This window comes from Pteropus vampyrus, unplaced genomic scaffold (genome assembly GCF_000151845.1).
Source record: "Pteropus vampyrus isolate Shadow unplaced genomic scaffold, Pvam_2.0 Scaffold309, whole genome shotgun sequence".
In the NCBI taxonomy this organism is placed as follows: domain Eukaryota; kingdom Metazoa; phylum Chordata; class Mammalia; order Chiroptera; family Pteropodidae; genus Pteropus; species Pteropus vampyrus.
In genome coordinates this window covers 822,686-847,210 of record NW_011889090.1, presented here as the reverse complement: position 1 = coordinate 847,210, position 24,525 = coordinate 822,686, and the positions used below count along the sequence as shown (strand labels likewise).

The 24,525-nt window shown below is 65.0% G+C and overlaps 1 protein-coding gene across 1 annotated transcript in view; it reads right to left on the bottom strand.

Moving 5' to 3' along the window:
- Positions 1-11,105: 11,105 nt before the first annotated feature.
- SKI (SKI proto-oncogene) overlaps positions 11,106-24,525 on the bottom strand; it is a gene marked incomplete at its 5' end in the record, with an annotated part of 65,771 nt that continues 52,351 nt past the window's right edge. Inside the window, 6 exons of the mRNA XM_011377342.2 lie at positions 11,106-14,338; positions 14,611-14,841; positions 16,005-16,306; positions 16,414-16,676; positions 17,439-17,554; positions 17,677-17,799. Of these exons, the coding sequence (XP_011375644.1) occupies positions 14,150-14,338; positions 14,611-14,841; positions 16,005-16,306; positions 16,414-16,676; positions 17,439-17,554; positions 17,677-17,799 (1,224 nt within the window). The remainder of the gene's footprint in view (positions 14,339-14,610; positions 14,842-16,004; positions 16,307-16,413; positions 16,677-17,438; positions 17,555-17,676; positions 17,800-24,525) is intronic.

Here is a 24,525-nt window from a genome sequence, read left to right as displayed (position 1 = left end):
GCTGCAAAGAAGAAAAGTGCTTTTGCTCCCTGCCCGAGTCCCCAGCAGAGCGGCCCCCAACGGCCCCGCCTTCCCCCACGACCCCACTTTCCCCACACGGCCCCGCCCCCCGCCCTGCCCGGGCCGCGCCCCCGGCCCATGGCCCCGCCCACAGCTCCTCCTGGGCCCGCCCATCGCTTCACGGCCCCGCCCACCGCCACCCCCGCCACCGCCCACCGTCGGGCGGGGGCTTCAAAACAAACCCGGTGAACAGGTCTTAAAGCCCTTGTTTTCAAAAAACGTTTTAGAGGAAATGAATTATTTTCCTCCTAAAAAGATAGAAAAGTATTTTCAAAAGGATCCCAGCACCTAGCCAGCCACACGGCCCTAAGAGCAGGGAGGGGGCTGTCCGCTCGCTCTCCAGGGCCTTGACCAGCCCACCCTATCGAGCTGTCGGTGTGTGTAGCCTCGGCGCTGCCCCCAGCATGCCCGCGGCGGCAGCTGGGCATGGAGGTGGAGGTGGTTCATCTACCCCAAATTCATTTACTCACCTGCATTGTGCGCCCAGCAGCCGGGGCAGACGGCTGCCAGGTCCTGGGGTCACAGGGTGGAGGAGACGGACAGCCGCCCCACTACGGGGCAGGTGGGGGAAGGGCAGGAGCCTGGCAGGCAGTGGCAGCTGGGGGCCAGTCAGGCGTCTGGCGTGTCTCTTGTCTCTTGCAGGAGAGTATGTCATCATGATCCGTGATGTGACCACGCCTCCGTTTCTGGGCCGCACGCTGCCCACCGCCTTCAAACACCTGCGGGTCTCTGCGAAGGGGGCAGGCCCGAAAGCCTCGAGCTAGGAGCATCGTCCCCACGCCCCAGAGAGTGGCCAGTGTCCCTGCGGGAGCCCACCTCATCTCGAATGGAAGGAAATGCTGCTTCTGCTCCCCCAGGCGCCCGACTGGGGGGCCAAGGGGGCCCCCCCACACCCCATACCGCTGGCTTTAATAAAATGCTCAGCACTGACTACTGAGTGGCATTGTAAGGGTTCCCAGATGGCGCAGCCCCTCCCCACACGCCGGGAACACGCGTGGTAGCTCCTCCAGGCTGGGCCTGCCATAGGCGCCTGGCACCCTTCTCAGCTGGCACCCTGCACCACCCACACCCTCCCGAGGGCGAGGCCCCACCGCAGAGTCCTGTGGCGAAGCCCGCCCAGTTGACCCCTGGGGCTTCTCCCCACAGCCCCTGCCTGGCAGGACGCAGGCCCCGCGGGCAGCCTGGGAAGCAGGAGAGGCTCCCAAAGGAGAAATCAAAATGCAGCGGACAGGTGACCAGCTTCTGGAAACAGGCCGTGAGTGCCTCGGAGACGCCTCGGACTTTACAGCCACCTCAAATGTACCCACAGCGAGCAAGGCCGACGGGGATGAGAGCCCAGGAGCCACTAGGGAGGCCCGTGGGCCGCCAGGCGAGCGGTCAGCATGGAGGGCCAGCAGGGGGCCGGCGATGGTCACTCCTCTACCCGTGGGCTCACACACCCCAGAGACCCCTGGCTCCCAGGCAGGGGACCATCCCAGCCCCTCCCTCTACCTCACACTGCCCTGGCACCTGCCCTCCCTCACCCCGCAGCCCAGCGGTGGGGCTGGAGCTCCGTCTCCCCCTCCTGGGCCTCTCCCCAGCTCTGGACCCGGACAGCCAGCTGCGAGCCCCGGATGCGGCGATGGTGGCTCAGCCTCCCCGGGCACCGAGTGCACTTCAGACCAAACGCCCCGAGCCGAGCTCTTGCTTGTCCCCCCGACCGGCTCTTCCTACTCAGCTGGTGACACCGAATTCTGTTGCTCAGGCCCAGAACGCTGGTGCCTGCCAGCCTTCAACGCTCATCCGCAGCCAGGCTGGATGGGGGCCGGGGGTGGGGGGGCAGCAGAGACAGACGAGGCCGAGGAGGTGAGGACCGACATGAAGAGCGGAAACAGCGGGCGAACGGCCGGAAGAAAGAGCGAATGGGCGGGTGGAAGAGAAAACGAGCGCGGACAGACAGGGAGGTGGACAGAAGAGAGGCGTGGGTCACCGGATGGATGGTACATGGACGGACGGATGGACAGATGGATGGACGGATGGATAAATGGATGGGTGGGTGGGTGGGTGCCGGATATAACAGGCAGAGGTCCGTCTGTCTCTAGGACATAGGGCCACGTGGAATAACGGGTCTCGCACGCCCCCTGAAAGGCAAGAAACGCAGACGAGGAAAAGGCCCCTGCGTGGGGCCCGCGCGAAGCCCGAGCCCCTTCCCATCGTGCCCCGCGGGAACCCGGCCCTGCGCCCTCCGGCTTTTCAATCTGGTTCCCATGCGACCGCTCCTCCACGCGGCCCGACAGCAACTGACCCCTCGACACACCGGTCAAGGGGGTGGGGCGACCCCTGCAGGGCCTGAGGAGCGTGGAGCACAGGTCCGGGGGGGGGGGGGTCTCCTCCCCCGGCCCCTCCCCACGCCCTCCGGACCTGCTTCGAGAGCGGGGTGGGCCACCGCGGGAGCGTCAGGAGATGAGAGCCAGTGCTGCAAAGGGGGTCCAGAGCCTCCGCGACAGGGGAGTTGAGGTAATTCTGAGCCTGAGGACTGAATGGCAGCTGGGGCCACCCGGGGCAGCCGCGTCTGCCAGCCTCTTTTTGGTCCCATAGGCTCAAGTGGCCATAGGTGCTGCCGGCCTGGCTCTGCAGGACTTCTGCCTCTGACTGTCCCTTCGGGGAGTCAGACTGCCAGTGTCCCCGGAGCGCGTCCCCCAGAAGGGCCCAGGGCTCTGTCCTTCCCCAAGCCCACGAGGCAGAGGGGATGCGATGGGACGAAGCCCTTCCGAGGGCACGGCGTGTGAGCTGGAGCCGGAGCCGCATCGCCGCACAGACAGGGCAGGGCCTCAGGCAGCCGCCCTGAGAGGGGCCACTGGCTCTTCAAATGCGTCCACCGGCTCTGCCCCCGGGGCTCTCTGCGGCTCGCTCTCCCCTTCAAGATGAAACCACAGGTCCGTGGACGGAGAGCGATGAAAACGACGTTTCGATTTTGGAAGAAAAAGGTGCTGGGAAGAGGAACCGCCGCTGGGTCTTCCAGAGACAGAATGACAGACGGGGAGGATGACAGAATGACAGAATGACAGACGGGGAGGATGACAGAATGACAGAATGACAGACGGGGAGGTCAGAGTGACGCGGGCACCTGCCCTTCTGCCCCCACTTCCCGTGGCGCCTGGGCCTTGGCATGCGCGGCCTCAGACCACCCAGCGGCCGCCCTGTGGTCAGCACTAAACAGAGCCCGCCCTGTCGGTGCCCAGCCTCCCCCTGCTTGCCCGGCGCTGGCAGCACCCCAGCCTCCTCTCCCACTGGCTGGCGGGTCACCCGGGACACTGCCCAGGGAGGCCACCCTCCTCCGCTGCCCGGCCTGGGGGCCAGGAGGGCGGTAAGGCCAGCTGTGCAGAGTGCCCCCCCGGGCAGGGCTGCCTAGAGGTCGCCCCAGTGCCTGGCCCCTGCCGGCTCGCTGACCGCCCGAGGCGGCCCTCAGCACGTCCTGGGGCGGTGTCAGTGGGAGACACAGGCCTGTCCCAGCAAGACCACTGCTCACTGGCCCTGGGTCGCCAAGGGGCCCGAAGCCCCAAGCCCAGGCTGCTGCTGTCACTCAGCAAGCAAGGGGTGGCTGTGGGCAGTGTGCAGGCCGGGCAGTGACCCACACCGCAGGCCTTGGCTCAAGGACCCGGGTCTCGAGGAGCAGGCGCGCCAGGCCACTGCCATGCACAGGGATATAGTCTGATGCGCACTATAAATAGGGCTGTCATCGTCCGGCTAGGCAGCCTGTCAGGGTGCACCAGATGCGCCAGGCTCAGCCACCAAGCCAGCCCTCCCCACCCTCACGTGGCCCCAGGACAGTGACAGCCCGAAGACTCTGGATACCCCTCCTCCTGGTCACTCCACCCAGGGATTCGGAGAATGACCCCCCCAGGGCAACCAGGAACGGGAACCAGGACAAGGCACCCCACAAACGCTGCTGCAGAGCCCAGCGGGTGGAACCCTGTCCACGAGGCCAGCCTGGGCGGCCTGGGAAGGGGCTTGCTACCGACCCGGCCCTCACCCCTCCCAGGCCTTACCCGCAGCGCAGGGGCTGGCCACAGGCCGCGGCAGCCACAGAGACCCCTGCACCAGGCCAAGAGGGCTGGCCTCTCAGGGTTCTCATCCTTAGCGACTTCCCCCTCAAGGACCCACAGGGCAGGGGACAAAGTGGGGCAGAAGCTGGGTGGGAGCCTTCAGGCGGCTGCACTGCACGGGGCTGGCGTGCACCAGGGACTCCCACAGGCCCCGATCTGGAAGAACGGCCAGGGGCTGGGGGTAGAGGGAGACCAGGCAAGGGGGGCCAGGCCTGCTGTGCTGGGGGGGAGGGCGTGGAGAGCAGCAGGGGCATCTGGGGAGCTGGGCACGGAGGGGCCAGAGGGGCTAGGCATGGATGTGGGCGGGAGGGCAGGAGGGTACCCAGTGCACAGCCAGTGTAGGGAGAAGCAGGGGGCGTGGGTTAGAGGGTGAGACAGGCGGAGAGGCCGGGCCTGGAGGAAGAAACGGGGGAGCATTTCCAAAGGGGGAGCGGGTCCCCCGAGGGCCTTCTGTGGTCTTGGGATCGCCTGTCAACCTCCCTGCGAAGCCCCCCTCCCATCTCCCTGCCAGGGCCCTAACCTCCTCAGGAGGGGTACCAAGTCCCCAGGGGCCAGTGCCACGTGTTCCGGAGGAGGAGAGCAGCTGGGGTGCCCGGGGGGCTGCCCCAAGGGGAGATGCCTCCCCCAGGACCCCAGCCCGGCCCAGCCTGCCTGTGTGGATGAGGGATACTGTGGGGGACAGGGCCCAGGGCCTCTGAAGAGCCTGGAGGGCATCTGGGCGCAGGAGCACTTCTCAACATCAGTGGGAAGGCGCTTCCAGGATTCCGGGTATGGCCAGGACTGGGGTCTTAAAGGATGGGGTTTTCCTCCCGGACCGGCACAAAACACGACGGGACCCTAGACAAAAGGAGTTCGAGCGGGAACCTTCTGGGGAGGGCGAACTGCGGGACGGTCCAGGCCGCCGGGCGCTTGGGCTCGGGACACCTGGACACGTCAGTGTACGCGCCCCGCAGGGACAAACGCTCAGCGCGTGGAGACCCCATCCTAACGCCAAGCGGGGGTGGGGGTCAGCGGCTCCAGCTCAAGGCGCCCCCAAGACCACTCCCGACCCCACAGATCCCCGCTCTTCTCCCGCGCAAAGGTGGGAAGGGCTTCCTGCCGCCCCCTTCTTCCCGCGCCGCCCCCACTCTGGGCCCCCGCACCTCCTCCCCGGAGCCCCAGGCCCGAGCGCCAGCTTGGGGGCCCCGGCCGCACCTGCTCCGCCGCACCCGTCCGATGCCAGGTCCCGCCCTACGCGGTGGTGGCAAGGAATCAGGCCCGCGGCTACCGGGGTACCGCGCGACCGCACCCCCGGCGCCCCGCAAAGGCGTGGAGACTGCGGACCGGGCGGGGGCGGGGGCGGGGGCGGGAGCTCCCGAGCCCCCCAGCGCCGCCCCGGCCGGAAGCCTCCGGGCCCACCGGCCGGCGGCCGGGAGTTTGCACGGAGTCCCGACGCCGGGCGGGGCGGGGAGCGGAGCCACGCGGCGGGGCGCAGGGCGCGTGACAGGACCTGAGGCCGCGCGGTCCCTCCGCCGCTCCCCTTCCCCCGGCACGGGCGCGGGGCTCCCCCCGCTCGCCCGGCCCGGCCCCGCGCACCCCGGGAGGCGCCCCCGCAGAGGGAGCGGGCCGCCCAGCCCCCACCGGGGCGGGGCCTTCCTGGAGGCGGTCGGCCCCGCGGCTCCCGGCACCGCCCACGGGCGCACGCTTTTCCGTGACTCACCCGGCGACGCCCACTCGCCGCCTGACTCACTGGGCGCCCGCCCCGCGTGGAGGGGCCTGTGCCGGGTGCGCCTCGGCCTCGCGCCCCGCACCCCCGTCGGCTCCCTGGACCTGCGTGCCCTGGGGGCGCCTCCAGCCTCCTCCGTCCTGGACTCCGGACTGGGAGCAGGGACAGTGTCGAAGGCGGCTCAGGGGCTCAGGCTCCCCCAGAGGGCCTGCCAGGAGCTCTCTCCCCGAGGGCACAGCGGTCCCCTCGGGCCTGAGGGCACGCAGGGGGACAGCGCACCCTCCCGCGTGCAGCCCACCCCGCTCAGCTCGGTTCCGGATTCCGGCCAGGCTAGAAGGAGCAGGAATTTGGAATGTTCGGAGCCGGCATTATAACTCCAGGGAGCTTCTCTGCCCCTACCCTTCCCCTAGGGATGGGGGACAAGGGAGGAGCCTGCCCTGTATCTGAGGGGGTTGCTCCGCGGCCCGCAGGGGGGCCTTATGTCCTGGGCACCCCTGCCCACTGCCAGCCCCAAGCATGGGAGTGCAGGATCGGGTGGGGGGGGACAGCCCATGTCCTAACCAGTGTGCCTGCAGGGAAGGTCACCACACAATCGTGGGGGAGACTAGGCGCAGGGTGCCCACACTGTGGCCGAGGAGCCCCAACCAGTTGCTTTCTCCCCAACACTCAGGCCTGTCCAGCAAAACTTTGCCTTCCTGCCTGGGAAAGCAGGTGTGGGGGGAAGGCCGATGGTCCACTAGTGACAGAGGCCAGTGACACGGGCAGGCCATATCCACTGCAGCCCTCCTCATGCCCTCTGGCTGTGGACGTGACCACACCCCTCCCCAGGCCTGGGCAGGGGGCCTCTTCCCCCAAAGCTCCCCAGAGCTTTTTCTGGGACTGTTTTTTTCTTTGAAACAGGAAATCAGGGTGTGGGCCACACAGCCACCAGGTCAAGGCCCTGCCAAGGGCAGGCCAGGGCGAGTTTGGACCCCATGGGGACTTGCCACCCTGCCTTGTTCCCGTAGCCACCAGCACCACAGCGGAGAAAAGCACAGCGGGGGGTGGGGGGACCGGTACGGACGGCCAGCTGCCTCGGGAGCTGCACCCACCCTGACTGGGCTGCCCAGGCTCTGCTGCCCACCCCGGTGCCAGCCCAGCACTGGGGTCACCTACCCCCTCACGGTGCCACCTCACTGTGTCCCATACAGGAATCCTGAGCATAGCTGCCGAGCAGGAGCAGCAGCCACACTGTGGCTACTTGTCCTGATCCCCCACCCCAGGCCCCAGCTCTGCAGCCCGGATGTATCCTTGCATGCACATGTCTGCACATGCGTGTGCAATATGAGCATGTCCACACGCTGCGGCAGACACCACCCTGGAGACGGACCCCTGCCGCGAGAGAGGTGCCTCTCCCGTTCCGGGCTCCTCGGGCCTGCCGCCCCCTGAGGACCTGAGTCCCTGTCCCCGCTCCCGGGGTCCAGCCCTTCCTCTCGCCCAGTAGAGCCCCCGGCCCTGCATCCACTTTCCTGGCCCGTCTCTGGGGCTGCAGCTTGGTGCTGAGCGGGCATCGCTGGGCACCGTGGTCTCCTCCCCTGCTTCCCCTCCCTCCCGGCCCCTCCTGCGCCTGCAGCTGGACTCAGGTGGCCTCGGACATGTATCCTCTGACGGAGGCTTCGTGGAGGTGGGAACCCGAGCCCTGACCTCAAGCTGCCTCCTACACAAGGTGCCCTGGAACAGGCCTCCATGGCAGCAGGAGGGGCCTGGAAGAGAGCTTGGGCCAAGCTTCCTGCCCATAAGGGCTGCCAGGCCAGGCGTGTAGCGGGAAGGCCCCAGCCCAGCCTAGCCGGACACCTGCCCGGCACAGGACACTCTAAAGACAAACTAGGCCGGCTCCACCTGTCCGTCCACCCCCCTGCAGTGGGGCCACCTGCCCCAGGGCTGGGAGCCTCAGCTCCTACGGCCCCCAGCCCCTGGCAGAGACCTGGGCACAGATGGCTGTGTGCGTGAGGCCTGCAGGGCGCACGTCATCAGTACACAGGGGGCAGGGGCTGGCAGGCATCCAGGCCCCAAAAGTTCTGTCCTCACCCCTCCCAGAGCCTGGCAGTGGGCAGGGCAGACAGGAGGGTTCGGGGCTGCTGTCCCCGGAGCACAGTGGGCTTCTGCGGGGAGGGGGTCTGGGGTCCCATCCAAGGCCCTGGTTTCACGTCCTGCTGGGGCCAGCACAGCAGGGGTCCAGCCCCACCCTCTCGTGAGGGCACAGACTGTCTTCGGGGACCAGCTGGTGGGGGGGTGAGACCCAGTTTTGCCTACAGGATCCCCTCCTCCTTGCAGGTGGTGATCACCCAGGTCACCCAAGTATGGCCAGGGGCCCGGCCAGCCCAGCTGGGACCGCCAGCCCCCCTGAGGTGTGGTGAGCAGATTGGGGGTAGGGGCTGGGACTCTCATGAAATTGCCCTGGTTTGGCTGAGGCCGGCCCTGGAGTCTGTCTCTTGGCCAGCAGGGAGTGATCCTGTGACAGGACAGGCAAAGTGAGGGACAGGGGCTGTGCAGGGAGCAGGGACAGCTGGGGGTGTGGGTCAGGGAGGGGGTCTGCATTGGGGGGCTGGGCTGGAGGCAGGGGCCACAGGGAGGCGGGGGGCTGTGCAGCTGGCAGTGTCATGGGCGGGCGGCTTCCTCTTTCCACAGAGGGCGTGCCTGGCCTCCGCCTCCCCAGATAAGGGCCTGGCTTCTTGGCCTGCGGTCAGCCCCCTGGACCGCAGGGTGGCGGGGTGACCTGGGGGCCACACTGACTGGAGGTGGGCGGAGACCCCAAAGGGAGACAGGCAGGCACAGCTGAGAGCCACCGGCTGCTGGTGATGCTGGTGATGCTGGTGATGCTGCTGACCGAAGCAGAAGTGAAAGCTGGGGGCGGCAGCAGAGGCGGGGACGGACGAGGGACTTGAGTAGGCTCCCCAGAGCAGCCTCTCTGCCCTGAGGTCGTGTCACCCCCAGGCCCTGGGGGGCTCAGAAATCAGCATCGACAGGGGCAGGGCTGAGAGTGGCCAGTGCGGGGGTCTGGCTGGGCCCAGGGCCCAGGCTCTGGGAGGATGAGGCCAGGCGGCGGGACAGCCTGTGGGTCCGGCAGAGGCCCTGGCCAGCACGGCCCGGAGGTGGGAGGGAGAGCCATTTGTCTCCTCCCATCGTGGAGGCAGGGGACTGGCAGGAGTGCCTGGGGAGGGGGTTTGTCCCCCACTAACCTGTCCCCTGAGCTCTCAGGAGTTCCCTGTCCCCCTCAGAACGGCTTTGGAAATGGCGGCCTCTGTTCTGTTTATACCCAAAGTGAAGCCCGGGGCAGCCAGGGTACAGGCAGCTGGGCCCGGAGCCCCAGGGGCTGTGTCCACCCAGCTGCAAGGCCTCCAGGCTGGCCACACGGACACCCGCACTGCCTGCCCATGGCCTCCGCCAGGGCCAGGGACGCCCAGAGGGCCGCCGGTCCAGGACCACCTCTCCGCCCCCTCTCCCAGCCTCCCCGCCCTCGCAGCCCCGACACCCGTTTCTCTCCAAGCGGGGCCCTCGAGTGGGGTCTGGACCCACCAAGTGGTGAGATGTGGGGGGCCGTGCGGGGTGAGGGCTCTGGGCACTGGCGGCACAGGATGCTGTGGCGAGGCACGGAGACCCTCCCCAGGCAGAGGCCCCACCTGGCAGGCCCTGGACAGGGGCTTCGGTGGTGGCAATCGATGCCCAGTGAGGACAGGAAGTGTGGACAGGTCTCAGAGATCACGGAGGTCCCGCTGCTCCTCACGGCGGGCGGGGTCGTGAGGCTGGCATTGGGCGAGCAGGGCCTCGGCTGCCCACTACCCTGGCCCTCAGCTCCACCCCATGGCCACAGGGGGCTCCGACACCCCTGACCAGGCGCAGTGAATGGCTCTCTCCTCAGGAGCCCCAGAAGGCAATGGTGAGGAGCAGCCCTCCCAGTGGACAGCGCTGGGGGTGCCCAGGATGTGCAGGCAGAGGCCACGGTTGGGCAGGGGCCGCGGTTGGGCAGGGGACCGCCCTGTCAGGCCACCCCGTTTTCGTTCCCCTTCCTCCCTCCTCTGGGCGGGGGAGGCCAGGAGCCCCGAGTGTGGCCGACTGGCGCCACGACTCAGTGAGGCCACATGGAAAGGGAGCCAGGTCCAGGTGACTCCTGGGCTGAGGGAGGCAGCTTCGGTGGCAGGGCCCGCTGAGGGGCAGAGGGTGTGGGGTCCTCAGCTGTACCCCATTGAAGTGGGTCTGTCACCCACACCGTGGGGCCCCGGGACTCCAGCAGGGCTCCCAGCCACTGCACAGCAAGGAAGGGGCAGGGCTGGGGCTGTGGTGTAGGGCTCAGCCTTGTGTCCACTCCGCCTGCCTGTCCCAGACCCTAGGGGGTACCCCACAAGGGGCAGCTGGTGGAGGCCCAGGTTCTGGGCCTTGACGGGGCCTGTGACAGGCAGAAGCCAGGGGCTCTCTGCCCGGGGCCCTGCTGTTTCCCACCCCTGGCTTGGCCTGGGTGGAAGGCCAGCCCCGGGGTGGCATGGGCCTCTCCGGGCCGCCTGCACCACGGCCCACCCCGCAAGCCCTCCTCGGGCGCTCCTGGGGACCTCTGGACCGTTGGCGAGGCGTGCCAGGGCTGGAGGGAGTCCTAGGCTGGGGTGCACCGAGCACCTGCCCAGCCGCTTCTCCAGGTGGCTGCTGAGGGGGCCAGGCTATCCAGGCGGCAAGATGTGGGCGGCCGAGGAAGACTAGCACCCCAGGGCCCGGCCCAGCGGGGTCTGCGAGATCTGGGGAAGCCTCCTGGGAAGCGGGGCCTCTCTGCTTCTCCCTCAGAGTAAGTAACACAGCGAGGCCCAGGGTTCTGATACCACCTGTCCCCCTCCCCATGGAAGCTCTACCGGGGGGTGACAATCTGTCCCCGGGGAGCAGGTCCCCAGGTCCCAGGCACGCCCCCCTCTAACAGCCAGCAGGGCCACCCAGCCCGCCTCCTGCCCCAGTCTGGCCAGGCAGGGCCTCCCGCTGACATCCGCAGCACAATGGCAGGGCACAGCACAGCTCAGTGTGACCCAGGGGCACGGGGACGCCCAAGCCAAGGAGCTGCCCATCCATGCCCTTTGTCCTCCTGGGGTCAGTGGACACCGAAGGCCCTCCAGGTCTGAATGGCGGACAGAGGCCCCCTTCCCCTCCCTGGGCTCAGGCCCGGATGGCGGCCTGGGGGAGGAGGAGCCCCAGAGAGGAGGAGGGGGCCGTGAGGGTGGCCCAAGCATGGCGGCCACGTGTACTCTCAAAGTCCTTTATTATACAATGTCACCTGTTCGGGGGTGGGGCACCAAAGGACTAACGGGTACAGAGCGAAATAGATAAATATGCCAAGCTTTTTCTCTTTTTCTTTTTAAATCAGGCATTTATAAACAAGAGAGCATACATTAATTACATAAAAATAGTTTTCGAATAGTAGAGTAAGTCATCATATTGTCATTAGCAGCAGCAAAGGAGAGAACGGGGCGGCGATGCAGACGCTCCTGGCGGATACAAAGGTAGAGCTGTGTTTTTTTCCTTAATTGAAAAAAAATGTCGTTTGTGACTCCTGACTTTAAGCAAGAACAAGCCGCCTCCCGAGCCCAGAAGCCTGGTGGACGCGGGCGGGAGGAGGGAGCGGGGAGGCCGCGGCCGGTGCTGGAAGCGGCCAGGGCGTCCCCGGCACCCCCGCGGGGGCAGAGGAGCGCGTTCTTCCTCAGCTAGAAACCCAGAGAACGAGACAACTGCCAGGTGAGAAAAAGGTTCTGGAGAAGGGACGCGCGCGCGCACGCACGCACGCGCACGCGCGGCAGCGGGAAGGGCGTATTTACAGGGCGGCGCTCGCGCACTGGCTTGTTCTGCGCGGAAGCAGGGGGCTGTGCGCGGGCTGGCTGCTCCATATTATGTTATTGCTGTTGGTTTTATTCCCTTCGTTAAGTCTTTTCAGCATAGACAGAGTGAGTAATTAGACTGAATGCACAGTCACCCCGATGACGGGGGTCACACACGGGAGGAGCCGCCGGCCCACGGGATGGGTCCCTCCCCTCCCTTCTGGGAAGGAAGTACCCCGCAGCGGCACGGGCGGGTTGGGGCCTCGGGCTGGGGCCGGCCTGGGCCTGCAGAGCGGGGGCTGCACCCCAGGTATGGAGCGGCCGGGACAGTCCCCGCCCGCCCCATCCCCGGAGCTGCTCCGGAAGGCCGAGCTGCTGGTGAAGGAGACCCCCCTGTCTGATTCCCGCCCCGCCGGCTCCTCCAGCCTCGGGACCCTCGGGAAGGGCGGGCCCGGGTGGGACAAGGCCTTCCGGGGCCACATCCTCACAGCTCTAGGGGACAAGCTGCCATTGCATATCCAGCTCTTCCCGATGTCTGGGGACAGAGCTGGCTAGTGGAGATGTGGACCCGGTCAACAGCAGAGACGTGCAGGTGACCGGAGGGGTCAGTGCAAGGGCATGGAGAGGCGGTGCCCTCACATGCGACACTCAGAAAAACTTATCTCCCTCTGGAGCCCGAAAACTCAGAAGCCACTGGAGCGACCCAGGTGGCCTCAGGGACAGGTCCTGGGGCCTCAGGTCTCACTGCGACTTTCGGACTTGGCAGAGCACAGCCACAGAGAAGCACACCGACACACTTAAAGCTTCGCTCCAACTAAACCGTTTAGTTTCCCTTGAAGAAATGACTGAAAAAAACACAACTCTGGAAAAACAAGGCTGAACACAGCATTCTGAGTGTGGCATAACACAGCCGACCCTTTACACGACACGGTAATAATGCCCATCGATGGGTATACGTATGGCAGATTAAAAATTCCATGCATACAGATTTAATAACTGCAAAAAAAAACAAAAGCCAAAAAAAAAAACAAAAACAAAAACAAAAAGAAACAAAAAAACCAAACAAACGCTGCATATACATGATGTCCCTTTTGCATTGCACTTTAGAAGGGGGTCCAGCGGCTCCTGGGCCCCCCCAGTAAACCGAGGGCAAAGCCCTGCAGAGGCTTCGGCAGCCGCGGCCCCCGCCTCCCGTCTGCGCGCAGCTGCCACAACGGAGTGGGACCGGGGAGTCCGCAGGACGCCCCTCGTGTGAATAAATACCGCCGTTTCAGGTGGGCAGTGCCTCTTGCCTACTGGGAAATCGTTTTCAAGCTTGGGCATAAGAAACCTTATACAATTTGCATAAACAGTCGAGAGTAAACGAGATTATTTGGAATAAATGCAAGTAACTTATTCTGATAGTGGCAGATTCGATCGCTACTGAAGACGGATATTCGGGGGTAGAAAGACGCGTCGGGATTTGCTGTACAAGATGCTGGAAGGCACAGAACTACCCCCCGAAGTTCAGCTTTGCATTTTCGTTTCCTGTGATTCCCTTGTTCGACCGAGCACCAGAGGGGTTTCGAACGCGCAAGCGCTTAGGACGGGGCCTGCTCTAGAAATCCGTTTGCGGTATCTGGAGAGTAAAAACCTCAGTGAACTGGGGAATGAAAACAGAAGGGAAGATTTTGGACAAAGTGCAGTTCGAAATATACGTTTAAATGAACAAACGAAAAGTGAGATAATGCTGTTTTGTTCCAATGCTGCGGCCTCAGTCCCAAGATGAAGGAGCGATGTTTGCCCGGCTGAGAAGGGGTCGCCGTGCTCAAGCCGCGGGGGCCGCCTCCGCCAGCTCCCCGACAGAGGACGCCCAGGGCGCAGTCTCTGCACACACCGGCGGGTAAGGCGGCAGTGTTCCGGCTCGTGCGCACGGCTGGCTCCTCGCTCCTCCGGCGGCAGCACGGGAGGCCGGGGTCCTTGTCGTTGAAAAAATAGACTCTGGAGAAAAACCCTTCCTGTCCTCATGCAGCCGCGGGTGGGTGCAGATAAGCGGTGATGGCTTCACGGGCGGGGCGGCAGCCACCCCAGCTCCCTCAGTGGGTCCTCAGATGGCGTTGGGTGTGGTGGGGGCTTTTAAAAGTTAGTCATTAAAAAACGTGGTGACTTTTTCTGAATCTCAAGTCTCCTTATTGGTTTTAAATAGCTTATAACAAAAGTGTAAATGTTAGAACGTTCCAGCAAGCAGAGGCCAGCCACAGCCACCGAGCTGGCTTTGTTTCCGCTGCAGCTAGGGACCCGGCTTGCTCACTTGAACTTGGCCAGTAGAAAATTCTGCAGTGGATTCTAAAAGGATGTGGTTCCGAACACTCGCTTGGTTGTAGGCACAGTAAGACGTTGTGCTATGTGGACTGAGAAGGGCCGGCGCGCTGAGCCCCGGCTGGGCGGCCCGTCCCCTGTCCCCTCGGGCAGCACGGGCAGCGGGCGGCGTCCGGCTAGGGCTCCAGCTCCGCCATGCTCTCGCCACCCGCGGCCTCGGGGCGCGGCCGCGGCCAGAGCTGCTCCTGCAGCTCCTTCACCACCTTCTCCAGGTGTTCCCGGGCCTCGCGCTCCCGCAGCAGGTCGGCCCGCAGCTGCTCCCGATCGGCCTCTGCGTGCTGCAGCTTCACCTGCAGGTCCTCGATCTGGAAGGGACACCGCGTGTCACCGCACCCACTCCCCGCGCCGCCCCGCCCCCCGCCCCCCCCACCTGCTGGGTCCGCGGGCTGCTGAGCCAGTCAGTGAGTGACAAGGGCCTGGAAGAAAGTCCATACCTGTTCCTGCCACCAGCCTGGCACGTGGACCCCGAGTGGGAACTGCCCGAGCCCCAAGAGAAGCAGCCTTGGGCACCCGCCCTCCAAGTCAGGCCGCTGGGGCACCAGCGAGGCCGGAGGAGAGGCCGCCCCGGGCCGCGTACCTGGGCCGAGTACTTGGCGCGCAGGCGTCCGGCCTCGCAGCCCTTGTCGCACACCCGGACCTGCCGCGCCTGCTCCAGCTCCCGCCTCAGGCGCAGCCGGGCCTCGTTGGCCTCCTTCATCTTCTTCTCGTTCTCAGCGCGCAGGCGCTCGATCTCCTTCCGCAGGTTGCGCTTCGCCTCCGTGGCTTCCCGCAGCTTCTCCTTCTTGGCCACGCGCAGGAACTCCAGCTCCTAGGACACGAGGCTTGGGGTCACTCCCCCGCCTGCACCGCGCCCGCCCCCAGCGGACCAGAGGACAGCCAGCGGGCACACACCGCCCCCTCGAGGCTGCGGCAAGTCACGGCCCACTGCGCACGTGCCCTCCGCCGTCCTGGATGCTCCCCGTGACCCCGGGAAGGCGCCCACTCCGCCTGCGAGCCTCCTGCCTTCCTGGCATCCTGGCCCGACCCCACGAGGTCTTGCGTCCTAGAGCAACTTCTGCACCCGGTCCAAGGGCTCTGGTGCTCTCGCTGCACCCACCTGGGGACCTGTGTCTGATGGGGAGGCTGCCGCGGGGCCTCACACTCCTCTCCCAAGTCCCCTCTGTGCCCAGCGCCTGGGGACTGCCTCTCAGCCAGGGCTTTACTTGGGCTTCTAGTGGCTTCAGGCATCTTGCCTTCTAAGTGCCCTGGGTCCCCCACACAGCCAGATGGAGACAAGGCCTCCCCGTGGCCATTTCCAGCCCTTCTCCAGCTCATTATCAGTGACTCGCCCCCGGCCCCCCACTCATGCTTATGAATATGCATGTGGGAAGTCACACCTCCGACCAGGGCAGCAGGGACCGAGCCCCCAGCCAGGGCCATGCCTGAACTACTCTCCGGGGAGGGCTCTCAGGATGCAGGGTGTATTGTGCTAGCAACCCACGTGTGAAGCTGTCCCCGAGCTGCCAGACGCCAGCCAGCAGAGGTGTGAATTCAGCTGGCACTGGGTGGGCTTGCGGGCCCCCGGCATGAAGGCTCGCCCTCCCGAGGAGCTGGCAACTCGGCCTCCTCCGCCGGTGGCCCCACTGTCTGCCCTGCCCAGGGCGAGAGGGTGCAGGCAAGGCCCAGAGAGCTTCAGGCCTCTAGCCCCCTCTTCAAAAGCAGCCACTTCTGTGGATTTCTCTAGAATGTGGCGTGCAGGCAACACAGCGGCAGTGTGCGCAAGCACGTGCGTGTGCCGAGCCCTCCCCTCCCCAAGCCGGACCTGCAGGGACCCTGCGCTGTGCCCACCGGCCTGCTGCTGGAAGGCCGAGGGCAGGGCAGTGCCTTCGGGAACACTGAGCTTTAGGGAATGAGCCCCGAACGCCACGTCCCGCAGACAAGTGGCCGCGCTGGCGCGTGCGGGTCCCACCAGGAGCGAGGGCCGGCGCTCACCTGGTGCAGACTGCGCTTGGCCTGCAGCGCGGCCCCCAGCTTCTCCTCCTGCTTGACGCGCATCTTCACCACCTCGTGCAGGAACTTCTCTTTGGCCTCCTTGGTGTCCAGGCCGCCCTCCAGGGCCTGACGCAGGTGCTCCAGCTCCGCCTCCAGTCCCCCGCTCAGGGCGTCGGCGGGGGCTGCCGTGTCGGGGGCAGCGGGTGGGGCGTGCGGGGCGTGCACGCCCGGGGAACTCAGGTCCTTGGCGGAGCTGGATGAGGTAAAGGACGGGGAGGAGAGCGAGGACAGGGAGGAGGTGACTGTGGAGACAGAAACAGGCGCAGGTTAGCGGGCATGCTCGTGCGCGGCCGCGCTCCCAGAAGGGCTGGCCAGGAGGGGCGCAACGAGGCCCGCAGCTCACACGCACATTCCTCCCTGCTCTCCACTTCCACCTCGGCCTCCGAGTCCTTGTCGTCCTCCGGGGCGACTGCCGGCGCCGGCGTCTCCGAGGCCCCGGGCGTCTCCACGGTCAGCTTCCGCTTCCGCGGCTGGATGCAGGTGGCGAGGGGCTCGGGGCCCCGGGAGACGACGGTGGCACATGGTGGGCTGCTCACGACCTTCTGCTGGGCCGGGGGGGCCAGAGCCACGTTGGGGGCCACGCCCGTCTCGAAGCTCTTGCAGGAGTAAAAGCTGCAGGGGTACAGGTGGGCAATGGGGCGTCTACCCAGCCCCCACTCCCATGGCCAGCACGTCTGCGCTCAGTGTGGGACGGGCTCCCATGGGAGGTGTGAAGGAGAACGTGCCAGCGACCCTGGGAAGCTGGAACGCTAATGCTAGTGGCCACGCCCACGACGGGCTGCGCCCAACAGAGAGCACGCGGCCAGCTCCTGATGCCCCTTTAAGTTCTAGATGTACTCGCCCTGATACCTGTCAACATGACCGAAACTTGCAGTGGCCTTGACCGGGCACCCGGGGTCTGGGCGTGCAGTTCACAAACTGTGTGCATGCTGCGCACACAGATGCCCGTAAGAATTCAAGGGTGCAACAGGTCCCCTGGCCGCACAGCACCTGGCAGCTGGGGTGGCAGCGGGGCCGCGGGAGCGGCCGTAATGCAGTTATGCACAGGCCCGGGAGTTGCGGGCCACTACCGTGCACGTGGACAGGCACACACCCCAGCGCTTCACTGTCTGTGACAAGCACGTGTCACTCTACACTTGGGCCATCTGGGGGGGAACCCCGGAGTTTGGTGTGAGTAAGGAGCAGTGGCACTAATCCTCAGTGTCACACAGACGCTCCAGAATTGTGCCAACTCAAATGTTTGTTTGAAAACACTGTTAGGTCAGCTCAATAAGGGAGTTGATAACCTGTGACCCGAGGCAGCAGAACCCAGCCCCGCCCCCCTCTCCCCGAGCCTGTGGTGACCGCTGGCCACCGAGCACAGTGGGCACTCACTTTTCTCGAAACAGGGCCGGGAGGTGCGGGGAGAGCTCTTTGTCACTAGTAGAAACTGCAGGGGACCAGGGTCTGAAGGCGGAGAGGCGCTGGCGAGGGTAAACGCAGCCAAGGCCCTGTGCGGGGAGGCACCTGTGTCAGGGGCCTGAGCAAGGAATGCTGGGAGCCTGGCCCCACCTCCGTCCAGTCCAGGCCCCACCCACCCGGCCCCACCCACCCCCGCCCACCCCAGCAGAACCTTGCTGGAGGAGCTGGCCACGGTCCGCAGCCAGCCGGACTGTTTGTCCTTCTCAGACGACGTGGGGTGCTGGGAGGGAGCATCATCTGTTTTTCTTATGGAGACTGGGGGCTCGGAGGAGACCTGTGAGTGACACAAAAGTTCTCACTGGTACCCCGGTGGCACCCACGCCTGGGCAGGGTGCCCTGGCCAGCAAACTCAACAGGGAACGGTGAGTGTCCAGTAACGTGTAGGCCTTGACCTGTGTGTGGGGCTGGTACCACGACCTCACCCCACAATTGCAGAGGTCTTGGGAGGGAGCTAAGGACCGAGGTGAGTTCTCAGCGGGGACTGGATCGGACCGGCCCTCACCACAGGCCTGTGCGTGCGTTGGCACCTTGGTGCCCAAAGAGCCCGCAGGAGCCGGGAGCCGGAAGCCTTTCGAAGTTGGTTCAGAACAGCCCCCTGCCTCCCTCTGCCCTGGCGGCCGGTTCGGACAGGCTCGCTGGCCCAGGGTGGGACCCTCTGTCGGACAGCCAAGGCTTTCCGGCGCTGTCACATAGCATCCCCGGAGTTCTGGATTTCACCAAGGAGAACTAATTTGGAAAACTGCTTCTGGGCCTGAGGCAGCTGCACTGTGGGGGGACCCACTGTGGCGACCCCCCGCAGGAAACATTCCCCAAATGAAAGGCCCCCTTTACAGCGAGTGAGCTGAGCTTATGAGCAAAGCCATTCACATTTCCTCAGATCTCACGGGAACGCCGGCGTCGGGAGAACAAACTCTCCTGACCTGATGGCGCGGGATTCCCACGGGACTCAGGACGGTCTTCGGAAGGTGGACGGTGCCACCCACAGCCTGGGACTGAGCAGAAACCACGAGGGACCCAGTGGTGTCCAAGAGGACCCGGGGACACCCAGAGCAGCTGTGCCAGGATCCATACCACAGGCCAGTGCATGATCAGGCACTGGGGGGAGGGGCCGTGGGACAGGGCCCGGCCCTCTTCAGGCCTGACCTCGGGCGGGAAGCGAGAACGTGGGAGCCAGCCCACCGCCAGGAACAGCTGGAGGACATACTGCATCGCACAACTCGCCCTGGGGAGGGGGGGCACGGCACAGCCTTCTTGGGGAGGGGACAGTGAGGGCAGGGCAGGGAGGCCAGAGGTCAAAGTGCCCACTCGCCAGGCTGGACCCTGGGCAGGGCACCCATGGACCGAGGGCTCCGGGGGAAGATCTTATCAGGCCCGCAGAGGGAGTGAGCCAGCACGTGTGCATGTGAGTATCACAGGGCCCACACCCCACTCGGCACAGCCCTGAGTCCTCAGCCCCTCTCAAGGGACAACCACGCGAAAGTTGGGGGCTGGGAAGCTTCACTCCAGAACTGCAGGAAGTTTGCAGCCCTCGCATCCCAGGGAAGACAATAACCCTCAACCAATGGGACCAGGAGGCTAGTCCAGGGCCACAGCGGCCTTTGTCCTCACACAGAAGCAGCTGCCCTGATGGCCTGCAGCTGAGTCAGGGCCATGACCAGCTCCGTGGGGATATCTCAAGGACGAACCCACAGACGGCTGTGAAGACAAGCATTCGGGAAAGACCCTGCTTTTTCGAGGTGAGTGACGGTGACGTCTGGACGCCTCCTGCCTGCCTGAGCGCTGCCTGAGCAGAGGGTGGGGGTCGGTTCCAGGCGAGGGTGGGGCTTCCTGTCTGAGCAGATAGGACGCTGGGAGGAAGCAGCTGGGTTCTCGCCAGAGAAAAGCCGCAGGCCCGGCGCTAGCTGCTGCTGGTTCTGAGAAACCTCGGGGAGACTTCTGGGGTGTCAGACGACTCAGGCTGTGGGCGGGCCACCCCCACCCACGTGGTGCCTGGCATCATCAGTCCAGTCTGAGCCCCACGCACGCTGCAGGGGGCTGGGGGGACACAGCTCCAGGGCGGGCAACTTCCTGTCCAGGGCCTGTGGGCAGTCAAGAGCATTCAGACCCGGCCGCTGGCTCCGCAGGAAGGACCAGAGGCCCCGCCACCAGCAGATGCAGACATGTGCTGCCCTGAGCGCTGCCCGGCAGGGCTGATGCAGCCGTCACCCGGGACCCCTCTGGCCTGCCCACACCGGCGCTGTGGCTGGGGGTCCAGGTGCTGGCCTAGGAGCAGGCGCGAGCAGAAGCCCAGTGTCCTCGTCCTAGCCACTGCTGCACGAGTGTCCATGTGCCCAAAGTGCCAGGTGTCCATGCAGGAAATGACACTTGGGCCCCCAAACTCCCTAAGGGCCAGGCCTCAGCGTTCAGGGCAAGGTTGGAGCACAGGGGTTCTGTCACCTTGGGACCAGGAGGGGCTCGGCAGAAGAAAATGCCTCACCCAGCGGCATGTGACCCGGGGGAGGGTCAGACACAGACCCTGAGGGCCTGATGGCTAGCGGGGGGGGGGGGGGGGGACAGGAGCCACTCTCGGTGAGAAATCATGGAGATGTGACACACACTGTCCAGCTGACAAACCCTGGTGTGAGACCGTGGACGGACATGAGGACAGGAGAGCGGGCCAGGTCGCGGCAGCAGCTAGGCCACAGCGCTCGTTCCCATGCTGGCCGGAGGGCAGGAGATCAGAGGCAGCTGGGCGGCCCCAGAGTGGGCACATGCGTGGGAGACGGCCAGGAAGACCCTCTAAAGGCTCTGCCAGCCCAGCGTGAAGACGGTGTGAGCCCAACTCTGGCCCGTTCCTCAGGGATCAGGAAAGGGCGTTTCGAAGTCACAGGCAGGATGAAGAGCAGGATTCCCATCCCTCTGAGACCCCAGCTCACTGTGGGCCAGATGCCGAGGGGTCCGAACGGGACAAAAAGCCAGTGCCCCAGCCCCAGCAGAGGCTCCCAGCGCCCAGGAGCATGCTGACCCCTTTGGTGGCAGTGGAGAACTTGCCAAAACCCAAGGCCACACTGACAGTGACATTTGGCTCCAGGGAGTGGAGTGGGGCTGGCTCCAGGGCCACCTGAATGATCCCATGGCAAGCTGACCCTGCGGCCCAGCGGCTCCAACACTTGGGACACAGGGCCTTCGGCGGCCAGCCAGGCCGGGCGAGGCCCGGGGACCCCGCTTCGTCACAGGCCAGTTCAGAGATGCCAGCAGAAGGGCACGGCGGGCGGAACCCGGGGCGGTCCCCCGCAGGGGCAGCCCCTCTCCTGGTTCTCTGGATATCTGGAGTATCTGATTAATGAGATTACTAATTAACAGCCAAACCAGAAACTTTTCCCCTCCCACCAGCAATTTGGTGCCAGCGGTCCCTGCCTCGTACCTTCCAGACACAAGGGTTCGAGTCAACCTTTGCAGAGGGGTCACATACCCTAATCAGAACAAAACACTGCCAGACACAGCTCACACACATGCCCAGTGTCCACAAGAAGGTCAAAGGGTCCCTGTGTCCTGCAGTGCCCAGCAAGGGCAGCTCCGAGTGAGCGGGGACACCTATCCAAGCCAGCTTTACCAACACCAGCGACGTCTGACTGGCCCCCAGGGGAGTTCCTGGGATGCACGCGGCTGAGGCCCTGCAGCTCTGTGGGTGGCCTTCACTCCCGTCTGATGACACACGCAGTTCCTACCAGCTCTGGGTCTGCCACTTCCTCTTAACCAAGAGACCGGCTGATGGGCCGCAGACACAGAAGGTGTCAGTGCTTGAGGACGGCAGGCCAGGGCCCCCTCGTCTGCCGCCCCACGGAGAGCTGGGCCCCCACAGTCCTGGGGGGCCATGGTCATGTCCCAGTGGTGTTTTGGTGAGGGGCCGCTTGGGCCCCAGAGCAGCAGCGCTGGCACCTGGGGAGCTGGACCGTGGAGGCGGAGCACCCACGGGGAGCGAGGATGGGTTAACGTCCAAGCGAGACCTCGACACGCGCACTGTCATGGAGGCCCAGGTGCCGGGGGCAGGGCTCAGCAAGGACGCGGCACAGAGGTCCGGAACAAGGCCTGACGCTGAGGAGGCCGCAGCTGGGCGATGGGGAAGGTGGCCTGGGGGCCTTGGCGCGCACCCAGCGCCACGTGGAGTGACCACTTCTTGCTTTTTGTTCATCAGCGCCCAGTGGGCGGCCAGAGTCGCAGAAACCCCTTTCCAAAGGTCGGCAGCGCGCCCGAGACCCCGCGGCCTGGCCCTCAAACCTGTCTCTTCACCCTCGCTAAAGAGTGGGACAGCCAGAGGTCAAAGGACAGACCCAGCATCTGGCAGAGGCCGCCAGACTGACAGCCGTCCCACCTCAGGCACGGCTCCGCCCGGCGTGGGGCTGACGCCTGCTGCGGGAGGCCCTCGGAGAAGGGCCGTAGTGACGTCACCACACTTCCTCCGCCAAAGCCACTGGGCAAGCGGGAGCAAAGCACCTTCCTGCCGAGTTACAGTCGTCAACTTGAGGGTGGCGGCAACCTCGGGGTCAACTCTCCCTGCAGCAGGGGGTTCGGCTGCCCCTCCGGGAAAGCCGTGTGAGGCTGGGACGATCGTCGGCAGCTTTATTCGGGACAAATGATCACCACGCAGCAGACACAAGCTCCGTGACATCCACCCGAGGGACCGTGTCCCAACTTCACAGGCGCGAGCATGCACCTTCTCGGATGAGAACGGACCCCCCACACCCATGCTGCACTGTGTGGCACGCCCGCCCTGCACCCCCTCCCACCAGGCCTCAGCCAAGGAGGGGTGCGCGCAGTGGGCAGCAGCCAGTCCCGATCTGCTCTGGAGCGGCTGTGCGCTGCGTTTGTGAGCAAAGTCAAACGGTGGGGACAGACTCCCCTTCAAGGACACAGGCAGACTGTGCTAGGAGCTGGGGCGAGCGTGCCAAGCGATCTGATTTCAGTGGAAGGGTTTCTGGAAGTGCCGACGTGGGGAGCCTGTACCCATGGGCTCTGCACAGGGAGTGGAGGCCTGGGTAAGATCCCACCACCAACCTCCTCCGGGAGGAGGCGACATCAGCCCCCCAGGACACGACCCTGGAGGCCAGCGTGGCAGAAGCACCCCCACCCCCACCCCCAAGTCCTTCACACAGAAGGAGCTGCCGCCCCGCAGGCCCCGCCTCCGCTGACATCCCTGGGGCGCCAGTCACGGGCGAACGTGGCCACGCGTGGCATGAGCATCTGCTTCTGGTCCCGCTGTGGAAGGTCCTTTACTGACAGCGTGGCCGCCATCACCGCTTTATCTTCTGTGTGGCTGCGAAGTGGTTCCTTAAGAGCACAGAACCCCAACGTCACCTATGGTTCCCACACGTCCTTCCACCCTCTCCGGAGAACTCGCAGGGTCCCTGCCGCCCGCGTCAGCATTTCCTGGGGAGGCCCCTGGGCGGCCCTCACTGCAGACTGGTTTTGTGCAGCTTCTCTGCGATGAGCTGCTTCCTTCAACCATCCGAGAGAGAACCCAGCGGAAACGTCTGGCGTCGGGGCTGCTCACGTGTGCTAAGGTTTTGCTGAAGAGCTGTGACGCGGCCGAGGCCCAAGCCTCCCCGCCCCCAAAACACACTGCTCAGATGACGCCGAAGCACAGGGAACAAAAACACGGAACAGAAACAGGGGACATTCATCAAAACAGAAAACGTGCTGCTTCCAAAGACACCGTCGAGAAAGCAGAAGACAGTCTCCCGAATGGGAGAAACAATTTGCAAATCCGAGGATCTGATAAGGAACCTGTACCCGGAATACATAAAAAACTGCAACCCCACAACGCCCAAAAAACAGCTAAAAAAAAGGGCAGAGGACCTGAGCAGACATTCTGCAAACAAGACACACAGATGGCCAACAAGCACAGGAAGAGATGCTCAGCATCACTGATCACCAGGGAAACGCAAATCAAACCCCCGCGGGACGCCAACACTCCCATCAGGAGGACCACGGCCGAGAGCACGGGGACGGCACACGCTGGCGGGGACGGAGAACCGAGCGGCCGCTGTGGGGACACCGTCCCGGTCCTCGAGGAGTGAAAGGGGCTGGCCGTGCGACCTGGCAAGTCCACACCTTGGTAAACACCCAAAAGGGCTGCGTCATGAATTCACAAGATGCTCCCGCTGCGGGGATGTAGACCGAGTGCCCGGGGAGCCTGTCATCCCTCACGACTGAGTGCGAATCCACGATTATCTCACAGAGTAACGAGGTGCCACGTCACACCGCGATGGCTGCCGTCTGCAGATGAGGGACAGGAGGAAGTGCTGGCAGCGCCGGGGGAATCGGACCCCTCACGCGCAGCTGGTGGGAGGGAACACCTGCGGCCGCTGAGGGGGGACGGCGTGCTGCGTGCTCAGTGACGCAGTCACGTGGCGCAGCGACCCCGCTCCTGGGCACGAACTCAAGATTGCCGAAAACGTCCACGCAAAGGCTCGTACACGAACATTTACAGCAGCACCGCGCACAAGAGACGAAACATGGAAGCCGCCCACGACCAGCAGCGGGTGGCGGGCCGTCCCCTCACTGGAGTGTGGCTCGGCCGGACCAGGAGCGCAGCGCTGCGAAGTGCTGCGTGGAAGCCAGACCCAAGGCCGCAGGGCGCGTGGCTCCATCTCTGTGAACCGTCCAGAGCAGGCCGATCCCCAGACAGGAAGTGGGCTCCTGGCTGCTGGGGAGCGGGGGTGACAGCTCCTGGGGACCGGGTTTATCTTTGGAGTGATGGTTGCACAGACTCAAAACCACTGAACTGTATTCTTAGAAAGGATAAATTTTATGGTATGTAAATTATATCTCAATAAAGCCGTTATAAAAAAAATCTATTTCAAAAAAGTGAAATGAATTGTTGGTTGAAAACCAAACCGCTGAGGTCAGTGGTTTCCCCCGACTCGCTGCCCGCCCGGCAGAGGCCAGAGCAAGACGGCTGAGGGGCCGCGGGAGCCACTGCTGGCCATGGGTGGCTGCACGCACGTGGGCCCGGGGGCGC